Source organism: Nematolebias whitei, chromosome 3, assembly GCF_014905685.2.
Source record: "Nematolebias whitei isolate Nwh7 chromosome 3, NemWhi1, whole genome shotgun sequence".
NCBI lineage: Eukaryota > Metazoa > Chordata > Actinopteri > Cyprinodontiformes > Rivulidae > Nematolebias > Nematolebias whitei.
In genome coordinates, this window is record NC_056500.1 from 3,414,247 (window position 1) to 3,433,603 (window position 19,357).

The following is a 19,357-nucleotide window of genomic DNA, read 5'->3' on the forward strand; positions in this document are numbered from 1 at the left end:
TATTACTGTTTTTCTTATACATTTTATTGTTGGATGTAACTGGGACCCTGTGTACATAATTTTGCTCCATCACATGTATCACATGTGGTGCGAATGACAATAAAGAATCTCTGACTCTGATTTTGTAATTAATATTAATTCTAACAAGAATAAAATTATATTACAGTACAATGCTTGAGTTTTATTTTTTAACTTTGGTATTTTTCCATTCCAAGCAGTTTTCTTACATAAAAATAAACAAATACAGTAATTTCCAGGTCAAAAGAACAGTTGCAAAGCAGTGACACATCAGTGTCTAATGCTCACCGTTACATACTGAGGACTTTTTCACTTAGCAGTTTTTCTTCAGAAAAATCAGTATGTCTGCTTTCTCTGGACATAAACAAGCCCACTCTTGGCTGATGGTGTCTCCAGCAGTAGAAAATGTTCACCCTGTGGATGATGCTTGCACACACAGATACCTGGTTGCCAGTTTGATAGCATTGGCATAGTGTCCTTCACCTTAATGAGAAAAATGGACGCATATCCTGGTAGGACGAAAGCATCTTCCTCCTAATGAGAGAACACCAAGTGCTAATTGAGTTTGTTTACATAATTTATTTCACAAATCTGAGATAAACTTATCTAAATTTTAACGTTAAGAGCTAAGAACCTTAGTCCAAATTTAATCTAAACTCCTTCTCAAAGTCTCCATACTTACATTATTCACTTTCTAAAATAATACAATTGGCTGTTCATTCATATTCCATATTTGCCATAATTTTCATTGTCATAATTCAAACTGAAAAGAAATGTTACAGAATTGTGTATTTAAATGACCAGATCCTTTGTCTTTCTTCCAAGGAGAGGAATTAAGTTCGCTACAAGAACTCATATAAAACATATTTGTGGGGTGAGGCGGCCCAGATTACATTAGCGTAAACACCTGTTAAAGTGTGTCCGGACCAGAAGCCCTATCCTCCTACACATTTTTCCACAAACCTCACAAACTGCTTCTTGGCCGTTTTGGGAGCTGAAATAGCTCCACACATGACTCTGTTATGCTCCGCTGTTGTGTCTACAGACTGAGAGTCAGTGACTGATGAGCAGTGTGCCACTCCGCTTACACGCATTACACACTTACCCAGGCGGAAGACAAAGTAGTTCCCACCAACCGTGTATCATTTAGACAAGATCTCAGTAGTTTAGTTACTTTCCACCATCTTCCTTTTAATGATATGCATTCCCTGAAATGACTGAAGTGTCAAAAGTATCGATAGTTTGATTTAAGAATTGATTCTAGAGCGAAAAGTTCTGGTAACAATACTTTAGTATCGATCCGCACATCACCAATAACTGTTTTTTTCCACTTTGGAGTAGGCTGTTGGCAGTGGTGAACAAAGTATTCAACTCTAGTACTTAAATAAAAGTATTTATACTCATGGTCAAATCTTACTCAACTACAAATAAAAGTTACTCAGTCAAAAGTTTACTCAAGTTAAAGTACTTAAGTACTTACTTTTGAAAATACATAAGTATTCAAAAGTACACTGCCTGGTCAAGAAAAAAAGTCGCCACCTGGATTTAACTCATCGAACAGGTCCGAGCCTCCTGTTGGATCATTACTGCATGGGGGATCATCTTTCAGCTGCAACAAGTTATTTAACCCCAACTGGTGCAATGAGTTGCTTTTCATTTCTTCAACAACATGATGAAAGACTCATGGCGTGGTCGTGGAAAAGACGTCAGCCTGTTTGAGAAGGGTCAAATCATTGGCATCAAGCAGAGAAAACATCTCAGGAGATTGAAGAAACAACTAAAACTGGGTTAAGAACTGTCCAACGCATTATTAAAAACTGGAAGGATAGTGGGACCCATCGTCTTCCAGGAAGAAATGTGGCCGGAAATAAATCCTGAATGATCGTGATCAGTGATCATTTAAACGTTTGGTGAAATCAAATGGAAGAAAAACAACAGCAGCACTCAGGGCTGTGTTTAATAGTGAAAGTAAGAGCATTTCCACACACACAATGAGAAGGGAACTCAAGAAATTGGGACTGAACAGCTGTGTAGTCTTAAGAAAACCACTGTAGTGAACTAGGCCTGAGGTCAAATCCTGACCTTAAGGACCTTATGGGACAGAAACTGTCATTTCATTGATTTGAATCCAGAAATACAGGTTGACCCATCCTGAGACTTTCTTTCTTGAATTAATCAAGTGAAAGAAGACTACTTTAGATTATCATTACTATTTTACAAATGTTTGATAATCAAATTGTGTTAGTTCAAACAATGTTTAAATGTTGAAGTGAACTACTCATTTTTAAATCAACTGTGAAACAGTAATAACGATTTTTAATCCTCATTCAAAGTGGAAATCAAGTTGGAATATGTTACAGAGTAATGATTCAATTTCTTGATCGTCTGTTTGAAATGAGCAAGTTGTGTAAGTTGGTCAAAGTTCAAGTTTCGGTCAACTGCAAGTTTACTGAAAAAGAAATGTCATGTTTAACTTTTACAGCAAGATACTGGAGAAGTGACTCCACGAAGTCTGAGTTCTTCATAACAATCTTCTGTCTGTTCTTAAACAATCTTAATCTTTTTCCTTGACTTTTTCATAACACCTTACATCACAAAAACACACCTCTGTTGGTCCACCGACCAATCAGAAAGTCCTCAAATGAACCGGAAGTGACCCTTTTTAAAAGGTGCAGCACTTCCTAGTTCACGGCAGTTCCAGAGTTCAGAAGGCTGGAATTCAGGATGCTGGAGGACGAAAATAAGCTGAACGAGAGAAGATCAGGGGAATTATGAAATGTCTGTTCTGGATGATCTCACGACTCCCGAGGTTTAGCTGTTCTTACGGAGACGCTGGAAGAGTTGAAAAGAAAGCTCTACACCAACGCTGAAACCATCATCTGCAAAGGTAAAGAGTGATCTCAACTAAAGTGTACCGTTGGGTCAAGCTGGTCTAGAAGGAGCGTGCTGTTTCTGGTTATAACAGACAAATTCCCTCCCCATCTCTCTCAACTTAAACTTCATTTCCCATCTTTAAAATTCTTCTATCCTGCTAGCAAACCATTCCAGATATTTTTCAGAAATGTCTGTGTGAAGCTGGAAGCAAGGTTTTCAACCATCGCCGTATGGTCTTCCTTGTAAAACTTGCTAAATTAACCATGTTGTTGTTGAAATCATTTTGCCAAATTAATGTAAATGTGTGATGTGTTTAAATCGTTTTAAATAAATGACCCACTGTCGTTGGTGAGTCAAAGATAAACACGTTTCCGTCCACATTTTATTAAATTCAATGCACGTACATTATACAGTCCAGAAAAATGAAAGAATCCGTTTAATTTATGAATATATATCAGCATAAGTTCATTCTACACCACTAATCAGTGAGGCTAACTGGAAAAAAAAAATGGCTTCAATTTGCTAGGGAGCATAAAGATTGGACTCTGGAGCAATGGAAGAAGGTCATGTGGTCTGATGAGTCCAGATTGACCCTGTTCCAGAGTGATGGTGCATCAGGGTCAGAAGAGAGGCAGGTGAAGCGATGCAACCATCATGTCTATTCATCAATGCAAAATCTTAGTGAAAAATTAATTCAACACTGGATGAAATAGATCTTGTGACATTGCAGAAGCTTATTGAAACAATGCCACAGCGAATGCATGACGTAATCAAAGCTAAAAGTGGTCCAAGGAAATATTCGAGTGTGACTGTTTTTTTGTTGGCAACTTTTTTGGGGCTAGGCAATGTACATGCATTTAAAAGTACAAATTATATTTTCTAATTTCAGTACATTGTCGTATTATTTTGAGTGATTTTACAGACTCTTGCAACTCTGAAACCACCTGATGATGTATTGACATGTAGAACCACTCTGCTACATGGTGCCACATGCTTTAATAAAACCACAAATGTCTTCCCTGCGTTTTACTCGTCTGTGGAAAGTCATGAAAATCCCTAACAGATGATACAACTTTAGTCTTTTTCCTCAGCTTTAGTATTCATACACCACACTGTGTATGCATGTAAAAGTGCATATTCCATTCAATTCAATTCAAAAATACTTTATAAATCACAGAGGGAAATTAAGTGTTGTCTTAGCTCATCATCCTGGTTTCATTCAAGAGTTGTTAGATGCTGATAGCTGATGGCAGGAAGGATCTCCTGCAACAAATCTGAAGAATCTGGCCACAGATCCATCCACCCAGATCCAGCTTGCTGTCAGATCCGGCGGGCCTCTCGGTCCTCCTGGGCAGAAGGACTGCTCAAATGCTGAGCAGAATTCCTCCCTGAGCGATGGTCACTCCTCCCAGCAGCCTGCCGAGCTCCTCGTCACCACGGACAGAGAGCTGAAGGTGTCGGGGGACGATCCTGGTCCTCCTGTTGTCACAAGCCAAGTTTCCCACCAGCTCCAGGATCTTGGGTGGTCAGGTACTTGAGCACCGCCATCAGGTTGATGGGAATTCATCCATGGCGCCTCCTTTCCAACTCATTTGGGATTTGGGGCTATAGTTGAGGTATTTGAGCTTTTGAGATGTTAATCGACTGCTCATGGTTGTTAAAAAAAAAACACATTGTTCTCATGGTTATGCATCGTAACAAATGTCCAAAAGTAAAAAGACTTCAGTAAAAATCCTCCCACCTTCACAGCATCTGATACCAGAGTAAATAATCATCCGAAAAAAGCAATTTACATATTTTAAAGAGGAATTAAAGTCTTCATAAGCAACAACTCATAATGAATGTAACAGAGCTACTCCAACATGCAGCCACCCTGAGCGGTGCAATTCTAGAACTCAATATGAATATGAATATGTTGACAGCAACAACTTAACACAGGAGAGGAAACAGTAACACTGATACAGTAACTGAAAGTACTGCCATACTTAAATAGAAGCTTACAAAACAATGAATGTTCTGCACAGATGAATGTAGCATAATACCAGAATTAATAACTGGCCAACTGCATTTCAGGAAAGAGAAGCAGCAACAGTGTTGCCAGGTGTACGATAATTATCGTATTTGTACGACAATTTTGCCCTCTGTACGATCAATAATCCCAAAAAAGGCCAAATATACGAAAATTTGACCATTCCGTGAATGTGTGATTGTAATCAGTTGTCATCAGCCTGTCGCAACTGTCTGTCGGGATTTTTTTGTGAACCCTGAAGGCATCTGTGTCCGCAAACAGATGCACGATTGGCTGCTGCTCTAAAAGTTACCTACGAGCGACGTGTTTGTGTTTAACTCAGAACAACGGCCATGATTGGCTGAAAAGTCCACTGCGCCCGTCCCATGAGTGAGGAAAAGAAAAAACGAAGAGAAGAAGAAGCAGAGCCGGTGTGGAAGCGGACCCATCACTACTATAGCGCATCAATAGATTTGTTATTTTGGTTATGACGGGTGTACAATAATTTCCCTCAAAATATGATAATTTTATGTCGCTAGTACGATAATCCCACATTTGTCACCTGGCAACACTGAGCAGCAACAGCCGATTACAAAGATGAGCCAAAAGAAACGAGAAGCTTCCTAGAAATGTAGTGGAGTTGAAAGTCACAAGTTCGCCAAAAAAACACACAAATACTCAAGTAAATATACTCAGAAAATGTACTTAAGTACAGTCCTCAAGTAAATGTACTCTGTTACTGTCTGCCACGGGCTGTTGGTGGAGAATCAGCTTTGTTTGGTGTTTCCTCAGACTGAAGAAGCCCTTTGGATGGAGGGCGAAACGTCTCAGCACAAAAAAAAAGAAAAAACGTTGAGATGACCTGAGTGAACATTGGTGGATACCTGGATTACTGAGCATGGATTCTGGTGAAAAAAAAGTTGGGGTGGGGAGGTGGGTTTTGTTAATTGCATTTATGATTCAGTGCACTAATAACCAAATTTAAAAGGTAGCAGATCATTGCAAACCTTGGTTTATTTACATAATGACTTTAGTTGCTGGATGTTCGGCCCCTGAGCTGCTGGTTTTCAGAAACTGTGGCCCCTGACCAGCTGTTTTAGAGGGTTCATGTTTTGACTATTGTCGACTCAGCTGTGTCTTGAACCCTCAGAAATAAACACTTTCAGCTGCAAACTGCATCCAACAAAACTTTCCTGACCGTGTCTTGATGTCGCTGCAGCTCCTACCTGTTGTGTGCAGGTGTGTGTGAGGTTTCCAGCTGATGTCCAGCAGTCTGCGCTGACGATCGATCTCTTCCTCGTACCGGACGATGGTTTTTTCAAACTCTGTGAATATTTCTTCAGCAGCAGCAGTTAGTCGCTCGCTGATAAACTCTCTCAGAGACTGAACTGAAGACATTGTTGCTGCACACACTCAAACATTCACCTCTCACACATACACACATGAACAGCTACAAACACAGAGCTAACTATGCTAACGCTGCTAGCGCCTTGTTGACTTCCGCTGGTGTCACACTGTGAAGCTCCGGAGGAAACTGCAACGGTTCTTCTTCTTCTTCTTTTCTATTATGGTGGATCGCAAGCAACTTTAAGGTGCATACCGCTACCTACTGTACACGAGTGTGTAGCAACACTACTTCACATCTATTAAATTCTATTTTTTAACCTAGAATTTTGCAGAAAAGTAAATAATGCTTTTCTTATTCTGTAAATATCCATTATGTTTCCTTCATTTCCCAATATTCCTTTAAGACTCCATTCTTGACCTGTCCTTCTAACCATTCTCAGTTTCTCCCTTTCAGGTTCATATGTTTTACAGTTCATCAATATGTACTCTATATTTTCTTTCTCTCCACACCCTTCACATTTATCATTCTGTTTTCTCCCTATTAAATATAAATTATCATTTAAATAGGTATGACCTACTCTTAATCTGAACATTATTATTTCAACTGCAACGGTTGAAAAGAAAACAATATTATAACAATAATAATAACATGCTGGTGAAGATTCTCAGTCATCCAGGACATGATGAATTCAAAAAACGTTCATTACAAAAACAACTGGACTTTATTTGTAACAGAAGACGTTTCGCTCCTCATCCGAGGAGCTTTCTCAATTCAAAGAGCAGTGAGTGAGGGGTTCAGGTTATAAGACTGAGTGAGAGAAGATACACATACATAGGTATATTGACAATTTACACCTAAACATCTTAACAGTAGGGGTTTCTTAAAGTCTTTGTTACTCTAATTCACAGATGAGGCCCTTCAGTTCCCATCAGGTGTGAAAACCTTGATGTTATCAACCGAGTTAATGTGTCTGGTGAACGCTTCTATTTCCTTGGCTTGGATTTTGACCCAGGTATCATCCACATATCGGAACCAATGGCTTGGCGTTGTTCCATCAAAGGAGTTTAGGGCTCTATGTTCCACTTCCTCCATGTAAGGATTGACAACAATGGGTGACACTGGAGAGCCCATGGCACAGCCGTGCTTCTGTCTGTAAAAATAGTAATAATAGATGCGAGTTGGCACTAAACTTAATTACTTGTTTTAAAAAAATCATGTTGTATTTGATTTCAAATTTTAGCAGCTTAATTTATCTGCAGCTTGTTGATAAAAACTTGATACTGATTCTACAGTAGGAACATAGAGAGGACACTGTCATTTTCCAACAACTGGGTCTTTATTTCCTGATGCACAGCAAGGAACTCGGTGTCCCTTGCCCAGACGTGGGTTACCAGGGTCCTACCCTAGAGCCAGGCCTGGGGGAGGGGCTTGTCGGCGAGCCCCTGGTAACCGGGTCTTTACCCATGGGGTCCAGTCGGGCTCAGTCCGAAGGAGCAGCATGGGTTTGCCTTCCTGTGGACCCACCACCTACAGGAAAGGCCATAAAAGTTGGGTGCGTGATGCCATGGGCAGTGGCCGAAGGCGGGGACCTTAGCGTTCTGACCCTGGCTTACCAAAGCTGGCTCTTGGGACATGGAACATGACCTCTCTGGTGGGGAAGGAGCCTGAGCTTGTGCATGAGGTTGAGAGTTACCGACTAGATATAGTTGGGTTCACCTCAACGTACAGCACGGGCTCTGGAACCAATCTCCTTGAGAGGGGCTGGACCTTATTCAACTCTGGAGTTGCCCATGGTGAGAAGCGTCGAGCTGGTGTGGGTCTACTTGTAGCCCCTCGACTTGGTGCCTGTGTGTTGGAGTTTTCCCCGGTAGATGAGAGGGTAGCTTCCCTGCACACTTGGGTGGTGGTTGGGCTCCGACTGTTCTTTGTGACTATGTACCGAATGGCGGTTCAGAGTATCCAACCTTCTTGGAGTCCTTGGCAGGGGTGCTGGAAGGTGCACCAGCTGGGGACTCCTTACTTCTGCTGGGGGATTTCAATGCCCACGTGGGTAATGACAGTGTGACCTGGAGGGGTGTGATTGGGAAAAAAGGCCTTTCTGATCTGAACCAGAGCGGTGTTCTGTTGTTCGACTTCAGTGCTAGTCATGGTTTGTCCATCACAAACACCATGTTCAAACATAAGGGTGTCCATAAGTGCACTTGGCACCAGGACGCCCTAGGTCGTAGATTGATGATAGACTTCATAGTCGTGTCATCTGATTTGCGTCCATTTGTTTTGGACACTCGGGTGAAGAAAGGATCTGAGCTGTAAACTGATCACCACCTGGTACTGGGTTGGATCAGATGGCAGGGGAAGATCCTGGACAAACCCAGTAGACCCAAACGTGTAGTGAAGGTTTGCTGGGAACGCCTGGCAGAAGAAACCTTCAGAGAGATCTTCAACTCGCACCTCTGGGAGAGCTTTAATTGCATCCCAGCTGAGGTGGGGGACATTGAGTCTGAGTGGGCCATGTTCCACGCCTCACTTGATGAAGTAGCTGCCTTGAGCTGTGGCCGCAAGGTTGTCTGTGTTTCTTGCAGTGGCCATCCACAAACTCGTGGTGGACACCCCGGGTTAGGGAAGCTGTCAAGCTGAAGAAGGAGTCCTATTGGGCCTTGTTGGCCAGTGGGACTCCAGAGGCAGCTGAGGAGTACCAGAGGGCCAAGCGGTACGCAGCCTTGGCTGTTTCTGAGGCAAAAACTCGGATGTGGGAGGAGCTCGGTAGGACCTTGGAAAACGACTCTCGGTCGGCTCCGAGGAGATTCTGGCAAACCATCAGACAGCTGAGGGGAAAGCAGCACTTTACTAACACTGTCTTCAGTGAAGGTGGGCTTGAAAGCAGCACTTTACTAACACTGTCTTCAGTGAAGGTGGGCTGCTGTTGACCTCAACCAGTGATGTCGTCTGGAGGTGGAAGGAATACTTCTCAGACCTTCTCAATCCCACCAGCACGTCTTACATGGAGGAAGCTGGGTTGGGGGACTTTGGTGTTGATCCATCAATAACTGTGGCCGAGGTCGCTGAGGTAGTTAAAAAGCTGCAAGGTGGCAGGGCTCCAAGAGTGGACGAGATTCACCCTGATTTCCTTAAGGCTCTGGATGTTGTGGGGCTGTCTTGGTTGACACACCTTTGCAACATTGTGTGGACATGGGGGGCAGTGCCACTGGATTGGCAGATTGGGGTAGTGGTTGCTTCTTCAAAAGGGGGACCAGAAGATGTGTTCCAATTATAGGGGCATCACCCTCCTCAGCCTCCCTGGTAAGGTCCATTCAGGGGTACTGGAGAAGCGAGTCTGATTGTTGGCCGAACCTCAGATCCAGAAGGAACAATGTGGGTTCCCTCTTGGCCGTGGAATACTGGATCAGCTCTTTACCTTCAAAAGGGTTCTCGAGGGGTCATGGGAGTTTGCCCATCCTGTTTACATGTGCTTTGTGGACTTGGAGAAGGCATTAGACCATGTTCCTCAGGGTACACTGCGGGAGGTGCTCCATGAGTATGGGATTGGGGGTCCGTCTGTTCAGTCCCTGTACAAGTGGTGCGAGAGCTTGGTTCGCATTGCCGGCAGTAAGTCACACCTCTTCAGGGCGGGAGTTGGACTCTGCCAGAGTTGCTCGTTGTTACAGATTCTGTTCAAAACTTTTATAGACAGAATTTCTCAGTGCAGCCAGTGGGCGGAGGGTTTCCGGTTCGGTGGCCTCAGGATTCCATCTCTGCTCTTTGCAGATGATGTGGTCCTGTTGGCGTCATTGTGCCATGATCTTCAGCTCTCACTGGAGCAGTTTGCAGCCGAGTGTGAAGCGGCTGGGATGAGAATCAGCACCCCCAAATCTGAGGCCATGGTCCTCAATCGGAAAAGGGTGAATTGCTCTCTCCAGATCGAGGGTGAGGTTCTGCCTCAAGTGGAGTTCAAATATCTTGGGGTTTTGTTCACAAGTGAGGGAAGAATGGAGCGTGAGATTGACAGATGGGATTGGTGCAGCATCTGCAGTATCGCGGACTCTGTGCCGATCCGTAGTAGTGAAGAGAGAGCTGAGCTGTAAGGCTGGAAGTTTGGTTATCCAGGAGAGACTCGGAGTAAAACCGCTGCTCCTCCACATCAAGAGGAGCCAGTTCAGGTGGTCCGGGCATCTGGTAAGGATGCCCCATGACTCCTCCCTAGGGAGGTGCTTCAGGTATGTCCGACTGCGAGGAGACTCCAGGGAAAACCTAGGACACGCTGGAGAGACTATGTTATTATTACTTTATTACAGACTCAAAGTCCAACCAACATCACAGATAAATACAGAAAAAAAAAGAAAAAAAAAAAAAAAATTAAAAATATACAGATAAAAAGGTTCCTAACCATGCAGGAGACAGTCATACCAGTGTCTCCAAAGTGCAGAAGAATATTTCACTGCACTATATTTGACATTGGTCAACAGCAAAATGTATGTATCTCGGTTGGCCTGGGAATGCCCTCTCCCAGAAGAGCAGGAAGAGGTGGCTGTAGAAAGAGATGTCTGTGCCTCCCTGCTCAAGCTGCTGCCCCCGTGACCCGACTTCGGAATAAGCAGAAGGTAACGGATGGATGGATGGATTATTGAGCATGAACTTTGACCTTTCCCACTGGTGTTTTAGGACTACAGTTTAATGATGAACTTCTGACTTCAACTTGTCAATTCTGAGTTTTAGCCATCTCCATAGTCTGAGAAAGTTACAAGATTCACACGATTACACCTTCTCATGTCTGATAAAATACATTTTTTGAATAAATCTTTTTCCATTGGATTGGACTGACAGGAGAACGGTCTGAATTCTCATGTGGTGTTAACTTTTGTTTTCACTGTAACTTTTCCATGAGGTAAAAGGCTTTTATTCGGTGTGAGTTGTCATGTGGTTTTTCAAATTTGATTTATTACTGTAACTTTTTCCACAGGTCACACATGAGAAAGGCTTCTCACCAGTGTGAGTTCTCATATGTCTGATTAAATCAAAGTTTTTATTAAAACCTTTTCCACAGGTCTGACATGACAAAGGCCTCTCACCTGTGTGAGTTGTCATGTGGTTTTTCAAAGTTTTTCTATCACAGTATCTTTTTCCACAGGTCTCACATGAGAAAGGCTTCTCACCTGTGTGAGTTCTCATGTGTCTAATTAAATTACAGTTTTTATTAAAACCTTTGCCACAGGTCTGACATGAGAAAGACATCTCACCTGTGTGAGTTGACATGTGGTATTTTAAACTTTTTCTATCACAGTATCTTTTTCCACAGGTCTCACATGAGAAAGGTTTCTCACCTGTGTGAGTTCTCATGTGTCTGATTAAATTACAGTTTTTGTTAAAACCTTTTCCACAGGTCTCACATGAGAAAGGCCTCTCACCTGTGTGAGTTTTCATGTGAGTAATCAAAACACTTTTATTATTGAAACTTTTCCCACAGGCCTCACATGAGAAAGGCCTCTCACCTGTGTGAGTTCTCATGTGAGTAATCAAAACATTTTTGTAGTTGAATTTTTTTCCACAGGCTTGACATAAGAAAGGCCTCTCACCTGTTTGATATCTCATGTGAACTCTTAAATTATGTTTCTCTCCGATTTTTTTCCCACGAATCATAAACAATAAATGCGTTTTTTGGTCTATCTTTACGTTTGGACGGTCCACATCATCACCATAACCTTTTGTTTGTAAATTTCTATGAATTTGTTTCGGCTCATCATCTCTGCAGGATCGTCGCTCTACATTCCTGCTTCTTTCCTGATCTTGGTTCTCCACTTTAGGAGAGTTTTGTGAAAGGAGTTGGTCCCAGAAGTTTGGTTTCAGTTCCCGCTGGTTTCTTTCATGAAAACCAGGCATTACCGTACAGGTTTCAGACTCTGGCTCCTCTTTAATCTCTAGAAATTCTGGTTCATCCTTGGGAGGTTCTGGTGCCCCCTGTTTCTCTTGATTGTGTGGAAAATTTGGATCCTTATAGTACTTCATCATTTGTGAAGATTCTGGTGCTTCATGGTCCTCTTTTATTTTTGGAGGTTTTGCTTCTTTTTGGTCCTCTTTCATCGGTGGAGGTTCTGGTTCTTCTTGGTCCTCTTTCATCTGTGGAGGTCCTGGTTCTTCTTGGTCCAAACTGGTGTTCCTCTCCTGGTTACAGAGCTGCTGTTCAGTGAGAATCTTTTCCTCCTTCAAGATATGCTGTGGGAGTTCTGCAGACAGACAAAGGAAAGTACTGATTACTGTAAGAAATCATACTTCACTTTAATAATTTGATTAATTCAAAGATGGTTTGAAAGTTGCAGCTTGAGGTGATCACAGCTTGGCAGGTACAAAGACCACACCTTTCCTAAAACCTTCTGAGATACTGTCCGTATGTTCTGAGATCGGAAATGTGAAGCTGAAGATTTGGTGGCAGAAGAAAGGAAAATGAAGGCTCGTGTTTCTTGTTTTTATAACTGAAGAATTATTATCAGTAATGCAGTAAAGTTGAAACAAAAAAAATGTGTTTTAATGGTGTTGATCTTTATTCTCTCCCTTTTGTGTATTGTTTTGCACTATTAGTGACTGGTATATATCTTAGATCTTTTAGCGTACTGTTTTACGTTCGTTTAGCGTATATCTTGGTTTATATCTCAGATCCTTATTTAAGGCTTCTTTTTACACTTTATATTTTTGCCATTGTTTGATGTAACTGGGACCCTGCGTACAAAATTTCGTTCCACTACATGTACCACATGTAGGGCTGGGCCATATCATATTCGCACGGGCCGACCCGGAGGGGCTGTTATAGAAAACCTGCGGCCATTGGCACGCGCTAACTCCACCGCTGTTGGGTCCACTTTGGACAGTATCCGGATGTGTTTGATCAATGCAAGATCTATTATCAACAAAACTTTTATCCTCAGGGACTACTCAAGAGCACGATTTGGACTTTTTCTGCATCACAGAGACTTGGATGTCTCCAGGTGGGTCCAGCGCCTTGACGGAATTATTGCCACTGAAATGTCTGTATTTTAACGCACCACGGCCATCAGGCCGGCTGCAGGTCTCTTTTCAAATACTTAAAGAGAGTTGGCGCCGTTATCAGAAAGCAGTAAAAGCTGCTAAATCCAAATACTTTTCTGATATCATTACCTCAAACTCTCACAACCCACGTGTCCTCTTCTCTACTCTAAACTCTGTTCTCCACCTCACTGAACCATCACCTCTGGAAGCCTTGACTGAGCTGTGCGAGAACTTCTTACATTTCTTTTTGGAAAAAATTGCGACCACCCGGCCTCTCATTTCCCCTCCTACTCGTGACCCATCCATCCCACCTCAAGCTGTAGCTCTATTTGACCATTTTGAACCCATCACTCTATCTTCTCTAGAGCAGGTCATGTGCAGCTTGAAACTTTCTGGTTCCCCCTTTGATGTGGTCTCCCCTCGACTACTAAAGGAGGTTTTTCCTACTCTAGGTCCGTCCATTCTTGCCATAGTAAACAGTAGTTTATCCTCTGGCGTGGTGCCAAAATCCTTTAAACATGCTGCTGTCCAGCCTCTCTTGAAAAAAATGAAACCTTGACCCCCTCAGTCGTTTCCAACTTCCGGCCTGTCTCCAAACCCCCATTTGTTTCTAAAATACTGGAGAAAATAGTTGAGTCCCAGTTGAAGTGCTTCCTGGAGGATCACACAATCTTAGAGCTATTCCAATCTGGCTTTAAACCTCTCCACAGCACTGAAACTGCCTTGCTGAAGGTTTTTAATGACATCTTCATATCCACAGATACCGGTGATTCTGTGCTGCTTGTCCTATTGGACCTCACAGCCGCCTTTGACACCATCGACCATGAGATCCTCATTGCTAGGTTGGAGCAGTGGGTGGGCATCTCAGGGTCAGCCCTCAATTGGTTCAGATCCTACCTCGCTGACAGATCCTTTTGTCTCCATCAAGGATTTTAGTTCTGCAGCAACAGAGCTTAAATGGGGGGGTTCCGCAGGGGTCCATCCTGGATCCCCTCCTATTCTCTTTATAACTGCTGCCACTTGGTGCTATTTTCTGGAAACACAACATTCCCTTTCACTTCTACGCCGATGACTGTCAAATTTACTTCCCCCTAAGTCACAATGGTACATGCTCTATTCAACCTCTGCGACTGCCTGGCTGACATCAGGGACTGGATGGCTTTAAACTTCTTAAGTTTCAATGAAAAGAAGTCTGAAGTCATGTTATTCCCTCCCAACGACATGATCACAAACCACTGCATCGACCTCTCCATTATCCCTGTCAGAATAACAAAGAGTCACTAATCTGGGAGTGATAATGGACCTTTCCCTGAAACAACAATCATGTAAACATGATTATTAAATCATGATTCTTCCAACTGAGGCGGCTGTCTAAACTGAAGCCCATATTGTTGTAAGGGGAAACAAACTCTCTACTCCTATCCCCTGCCCGGATCGTCAGAATGCTCTGAAATATCACAATATTATATTTGAGCCATATTGCCCACCCCCTAACCAAATGTGATGTAAATGACAATAAAGAATCTCTGACTTCCTGACTCTGACTTGATTGTGTGGCTGAGCAATGAATATTTTCAGTTTTGAACGTCAAAACGTTTAACTCATAGGCGTCGCAACCATTATATGTGGAGGGAACATGTCCCCCCCGCATTAAAAAAACGTTAATTTGGAAAAAAAAAAAAAACACTATAAAGCATTAGTTCAGTCGGCGCAGTTTCTCTTTATTCGTGTTCCATTTATCGTGCTTATTCCATTCCAGTTGATTAAGAGAAGAATACTCAAACCACAAAAAATCCACTCCAGGTTTTCCTGGTTACCTCAAACTCTCCAGAAACCTGCACTGTTTCTGTACGTCTCATCCTGCCTCAGCAGCAGTGTTGCCAGGTGTACGATAATTATCGTATTTGTACGACAATTTTGCCCTCTGTACGATCAATAATCCCAAAAAAGGCCAAATATATGATAATTTGACCATTCCGTGAATGCGTGGTTGTAACTGGTTGTCATCAGCCTCTCACAACTGTCTGTCGGGAGTTTTTTTTGTGAACCCCAAAGGCATCTGTGTCTGCAAGCAGGTGCATGATTGACAAGAAATTCCAGCCAATCGTGCTTTTCTAAATGTTACCCATGAGTGATGTGTTTGCGTTTGCCTCAGAATAACGGCCATGATTGGCTGAATAGGCTGCTGCGCCCGCCCCATGAGTGAGGAAAAGAAAAGACGAGCCGGTCTGGAAGCGGACCAATCACTACTATAGTGCATCAATAGATTTGTTATTTTGGTTATGACGGGTGTACAATAATTTCTCTCAAAATACAATAATTTTATGTCGCTAGTACAATAATCCTACATTTATCACCTGGCAACACTGCTCGGCAGACAACGCTTACAGGTGGAGGAAGTGGAGACTAGGGCATTAACAGAGTACTCGAGTAATCTACACATCGATTGCTAGGACATCTATTGAGGTTAAAAATGTTATGTCGAGTATCCGTAGTGACGTCATATTATGTGACCACCGTATGACCGTAGAGGGCAGTGTTGCACTGTTGCAGGTCACAGAGTACGGTGTAACACCGGGTCCAATCCACCGAACCAGTTTCGATTAAGTTTCGTTTTTGACGTGCTGCATTTTCTTCACGTTTGCAATTTAATAATAATAACTAATAGTTTAGTTTTTCCTGTGACTTATTTGCAGTATGATAAATGGGAGGAGCATAATATACGCTCCCAATGTTTTGTTGGTCTTTTTTTGTAAATAATTACCTTTTTTTTGCGGTTTTATTTATTTATTTATTTTTGTATCTTGAGATCTATGACGTCATCAAATACTCAAGTTCTACTCGGGTTTTATTATGTTAATGTAGAGTTTCAAAATTATATACTCGTTTAACCCCTAGTGGAGACACCTCTGGGTTGCTCGCCAGCTTAGCAAGCTTAGTGCGGGCACTTGTTGACCACGGGGTTGATCATAAACATATATACATGGTTAGGAGGAGAGAAGTGGAGCGCTACATAGCATCTTAGCTTAGCAGTAACTGACGCTGTAAGACGCTGCAGGTGTAAGAGACGCTGTGTGTTAAGGTGCATTAAAGTTGAAATGTCTTTAAACAGCTGAATTTACACAAACTTGGTGAGAAACATGCATTAAATGGAATTAAAGTAAGGAAATCTAGATGAAATGTTGCTTTTTTTGTACACTGGTGCACGTGCACACGCGCACTATAGTGTCCCCCGCACATTACAGACGCTTCTGACACCCATGGCTCCACAATGAAAAGGTTTTTATTACTCAGACCCATGTAGCCTACATGAAGTGAATGGAGGAAGGATGGTGAAGATTGCTCCTCACTTCACTACACTTTTTACTTCTTTTACACTCGTTAAAGCGGGACAACAGCTGATCAGTTTACCAACAACAACAAAATCAATATATTCACCTTTAATAATCATAACTCAATCACTTAAGTAGAATCTGTTAATTACAGGGAAATCAATACCATCACAAATGAATATTCAAACCAAGGAGACCAAAGTTGTCTTTGAAATTTTATTACAAAAATATTTAATCAAACTAAAAATCAACAAACAGACTAAACAATCAAACAACATAAATCATAAAAGTTAATAATTTGTAGAATAACCAGTATTAAAAGTAATAAATTATTAACAATTAATCAATCAAGGACTGATTCTTTTATGGTAATGTTTTGACTATTGTCGACTCAGCTGTGTCTTGAACCTTCAGAAATAAACACTTTCAGCTGCAAACTGCATCCAACAAAACTTTCCTGAACGTGTCTTGATGTCGCTGCAGCTCCTACCTGTTGTGTGCAGGTGTGTGTGAGGTTTCCAGCTGATGTCCAGCAGTCTGCGCTGACGATCGATCTCTTCCTCGTACCGGACGATGGTTTTTTCAAACTCTGTGAATATTTCTTCAGCAGCAGCAGTTAGTCGCTCGCTGATAAACTCTCTCAGAGACTGAACTGAAGACATTGTTGCTGCACACACTCAACACATTCACCTCTCTCACACACACAGAGCTAACGATGCTAACGCTGCTAGCGCCTTGTTGACTTCCGCTGGTGTCGCACTGTGAGGCTCCGGCAGAAACTGCATATTTCCGCCTTCAATAGGAACCAACTGTTGAAATGAAAACAGAATAGAGTAGAAAATAAAGAATTTACACAGTTTAATCCAACTAGTGTTATCTCTCCATGGTTAATTCCAGAAAGTAAAGTAGACACGAAAATTCTTGAAATGAAAAGAGAATTGAACAAAAATGAAATGGGGGTGCAATTAAGAGACATATTTAATTACCTGGAAGTTTATACAGATGGCTCAAAGAGCACAAAGGGGTGGGTTGGAATAAGGGTTTATATACCAGAGTTTGAAGTTTGTATATCTAAAAGAATTTCTGATCAACTTTCAGTTTTCACAGCAGAAATGGTGGCAGGAATATTTAGTCTACAGTGGATAGAGGAAGTTATCCATGGTGGTGATATGCACCGACTCAAAGGCTGTCATAGAAGCATACAGTATAAAGGAAACAACAGGAAAGTCTACTTCTAGAAATACAGCTCACATTATTCAGGTTACACAGGGGAGGTATGGACGTTCATTTTTGTTGGGTGCCAGCACGAGGGGTTGGAAGGAAATGAAATAGCAGATAAACTGCTAAAAAGCATTAAAAGGTGAAATAACAGTTAATATTCCGTTAGGGAAAGGAGAGGTTTAAGTCAATTATTAGAGGAAAAGAAATAGAAAACTGTCAGAAAACGTGGAATGAGGACAAGAAAGGAAGATTATATAAAATTCAAAAAGCAGTTAAAAAAATAATTAGAGAGAAAGAAGAAGAGGTGATAGTAATGAGAATGAGGATAGGCCATACACTTCTAAATGACACAATGCATATGATGGGGAAAAGGAATAACAGTAGATGTGAGGAAAGAGGGGAAACAGAAAGTGTGGAACATGTTCTGATGGAGTGCATTAAACATACAGAAGAAAGGGAGAGATTGAAAGAAAAAGTCAAAGAGGCAGGACGAGTATGGAGTTTAGGAGGAATATTAGGGATAAGGACAAAATAAGTGATGTTATAAAAGCGTTGTTTATATATTTACATAACATAAATATTAAAAATAGAATCTAGGGAAAGGAGACCATGAGCAACACACTTGCTCAGTAGGTGGCGGTATGCACTGAACATTGTTTGCAATCTGCCAATAAACTAAAAGAAGAAAAACAGAAAAATCGATGCAAGTTGGCACTAAACTTACTTGATTTTTAAAAAATCCAGTTTTACAGTTTTTAACAGCTTAGTTTATCTGCAGCTTGTTGATTAAAAACTTGATACTGATTCTGGAACATAAAGAGGAAAATGTCATTTTCCAACAACTGGGTCTTTATTTCTTTCTGATACTAATCATATTCAAAGAAAACATGCAACTATTCTAAAAATTCACTTATGAATATAAGAAAATACAACACTTTCAGCTGTTTTCCCCCCCTAAATGCAACATTCATTTTTTCATTCATTCAACCTTTATTTATACAGGTTCATCCCATTGAGTCCCGGGGACTCATTTACAAGAGAGACCTGAATTTAACAAAGAGTGATGACAACAGTGGACGACAATAGACAATCATAAAAGACATCTAAAAATTGAGATTATTATTTTTTTAAACAAGTGAACATAAAATGGTATTTAATAGAAAAAGTAACACAAAAAAAACAGCTAGGTTGTAAGGTGGTGTAGAAAACCAAAAACAAACATATTTATGTTGCATTTTATGGAAATGTAACATAATGTTAGCTCTGCATTTTTGTCATTCATCCTTTTGAAGGACAAAATATTTGGGTCACGGGGGTCGCCGGTGCCCATGTCCAGCAATCACTGTGCGAGGGGCGGGGTACACCCTGGACAGGTCGCAAGTCCATCACAGGGCCAATCACAACTCATTGATTGCCAATACAAATTCTAAACCAATAAATAAAACATTTTCTCTCTAAAGTGAATTTCTCTAAATATCTACTGTCTGCACACATTCCTCTGGTGCAGCCTACTTTGTTAAACTCAACTACATAACCCATAAT

General features: G+C 41.6%; 1 protein-coding gene across 1 annotated transcript; it reads right to left on the bottom strand.

Annotated features, from left to right (window-relative positions):
• Positions 1-9,559: 9,559 nt before the first annotated feature.
• LOC119430392 lies at positions 9,560-17,348 on the bottom strand. The gene is made up of 3 exons (XM_037697796.1): positions 17,085-17,348; positions 11,819-12,466; positions 9,560-9,663 (listed from the first exon to the last, which is right to left on the bottom strand). The coding sequence occupies exons 1-3, from the start codon at positions 17,254-17,256 to the stop codon at positions 9,560-9,562; spliced, it is 924 nt and encodes a 307-aa protein (XP_037553724.1). The 5' UTR covers positions 17,257-17,348.
• Between the last annotated feature and the right edge of the window lie 2,009 nt (positions 17,349-19,357).

Excerpts from the sequence above, each read along its gene's own strand:
- LOC119430392 (XM_037697796.1), bottom strand. The coding sequence starts at position 17,256 with ATGTCTTCAGTTCAGTCTCTGAGAGAGTTTATCAGCGAGCGACTAACT. Across the intron at positions 12,467-17,084 it reads CACACACCTGCACACAACAG|AACTCCCACAGCATATCTTG; the intron begins GTAGGAGCTGCA and ends GTCTGTCTGCAG. Across the intron at positions 9,664-11,818 it reads TCACATGAGATATCAAACAG|GTAAAGAGCTGATCCAGTAT; the intron begins GTGAGAGGCCTT and ends ACCCTTTTGAAG.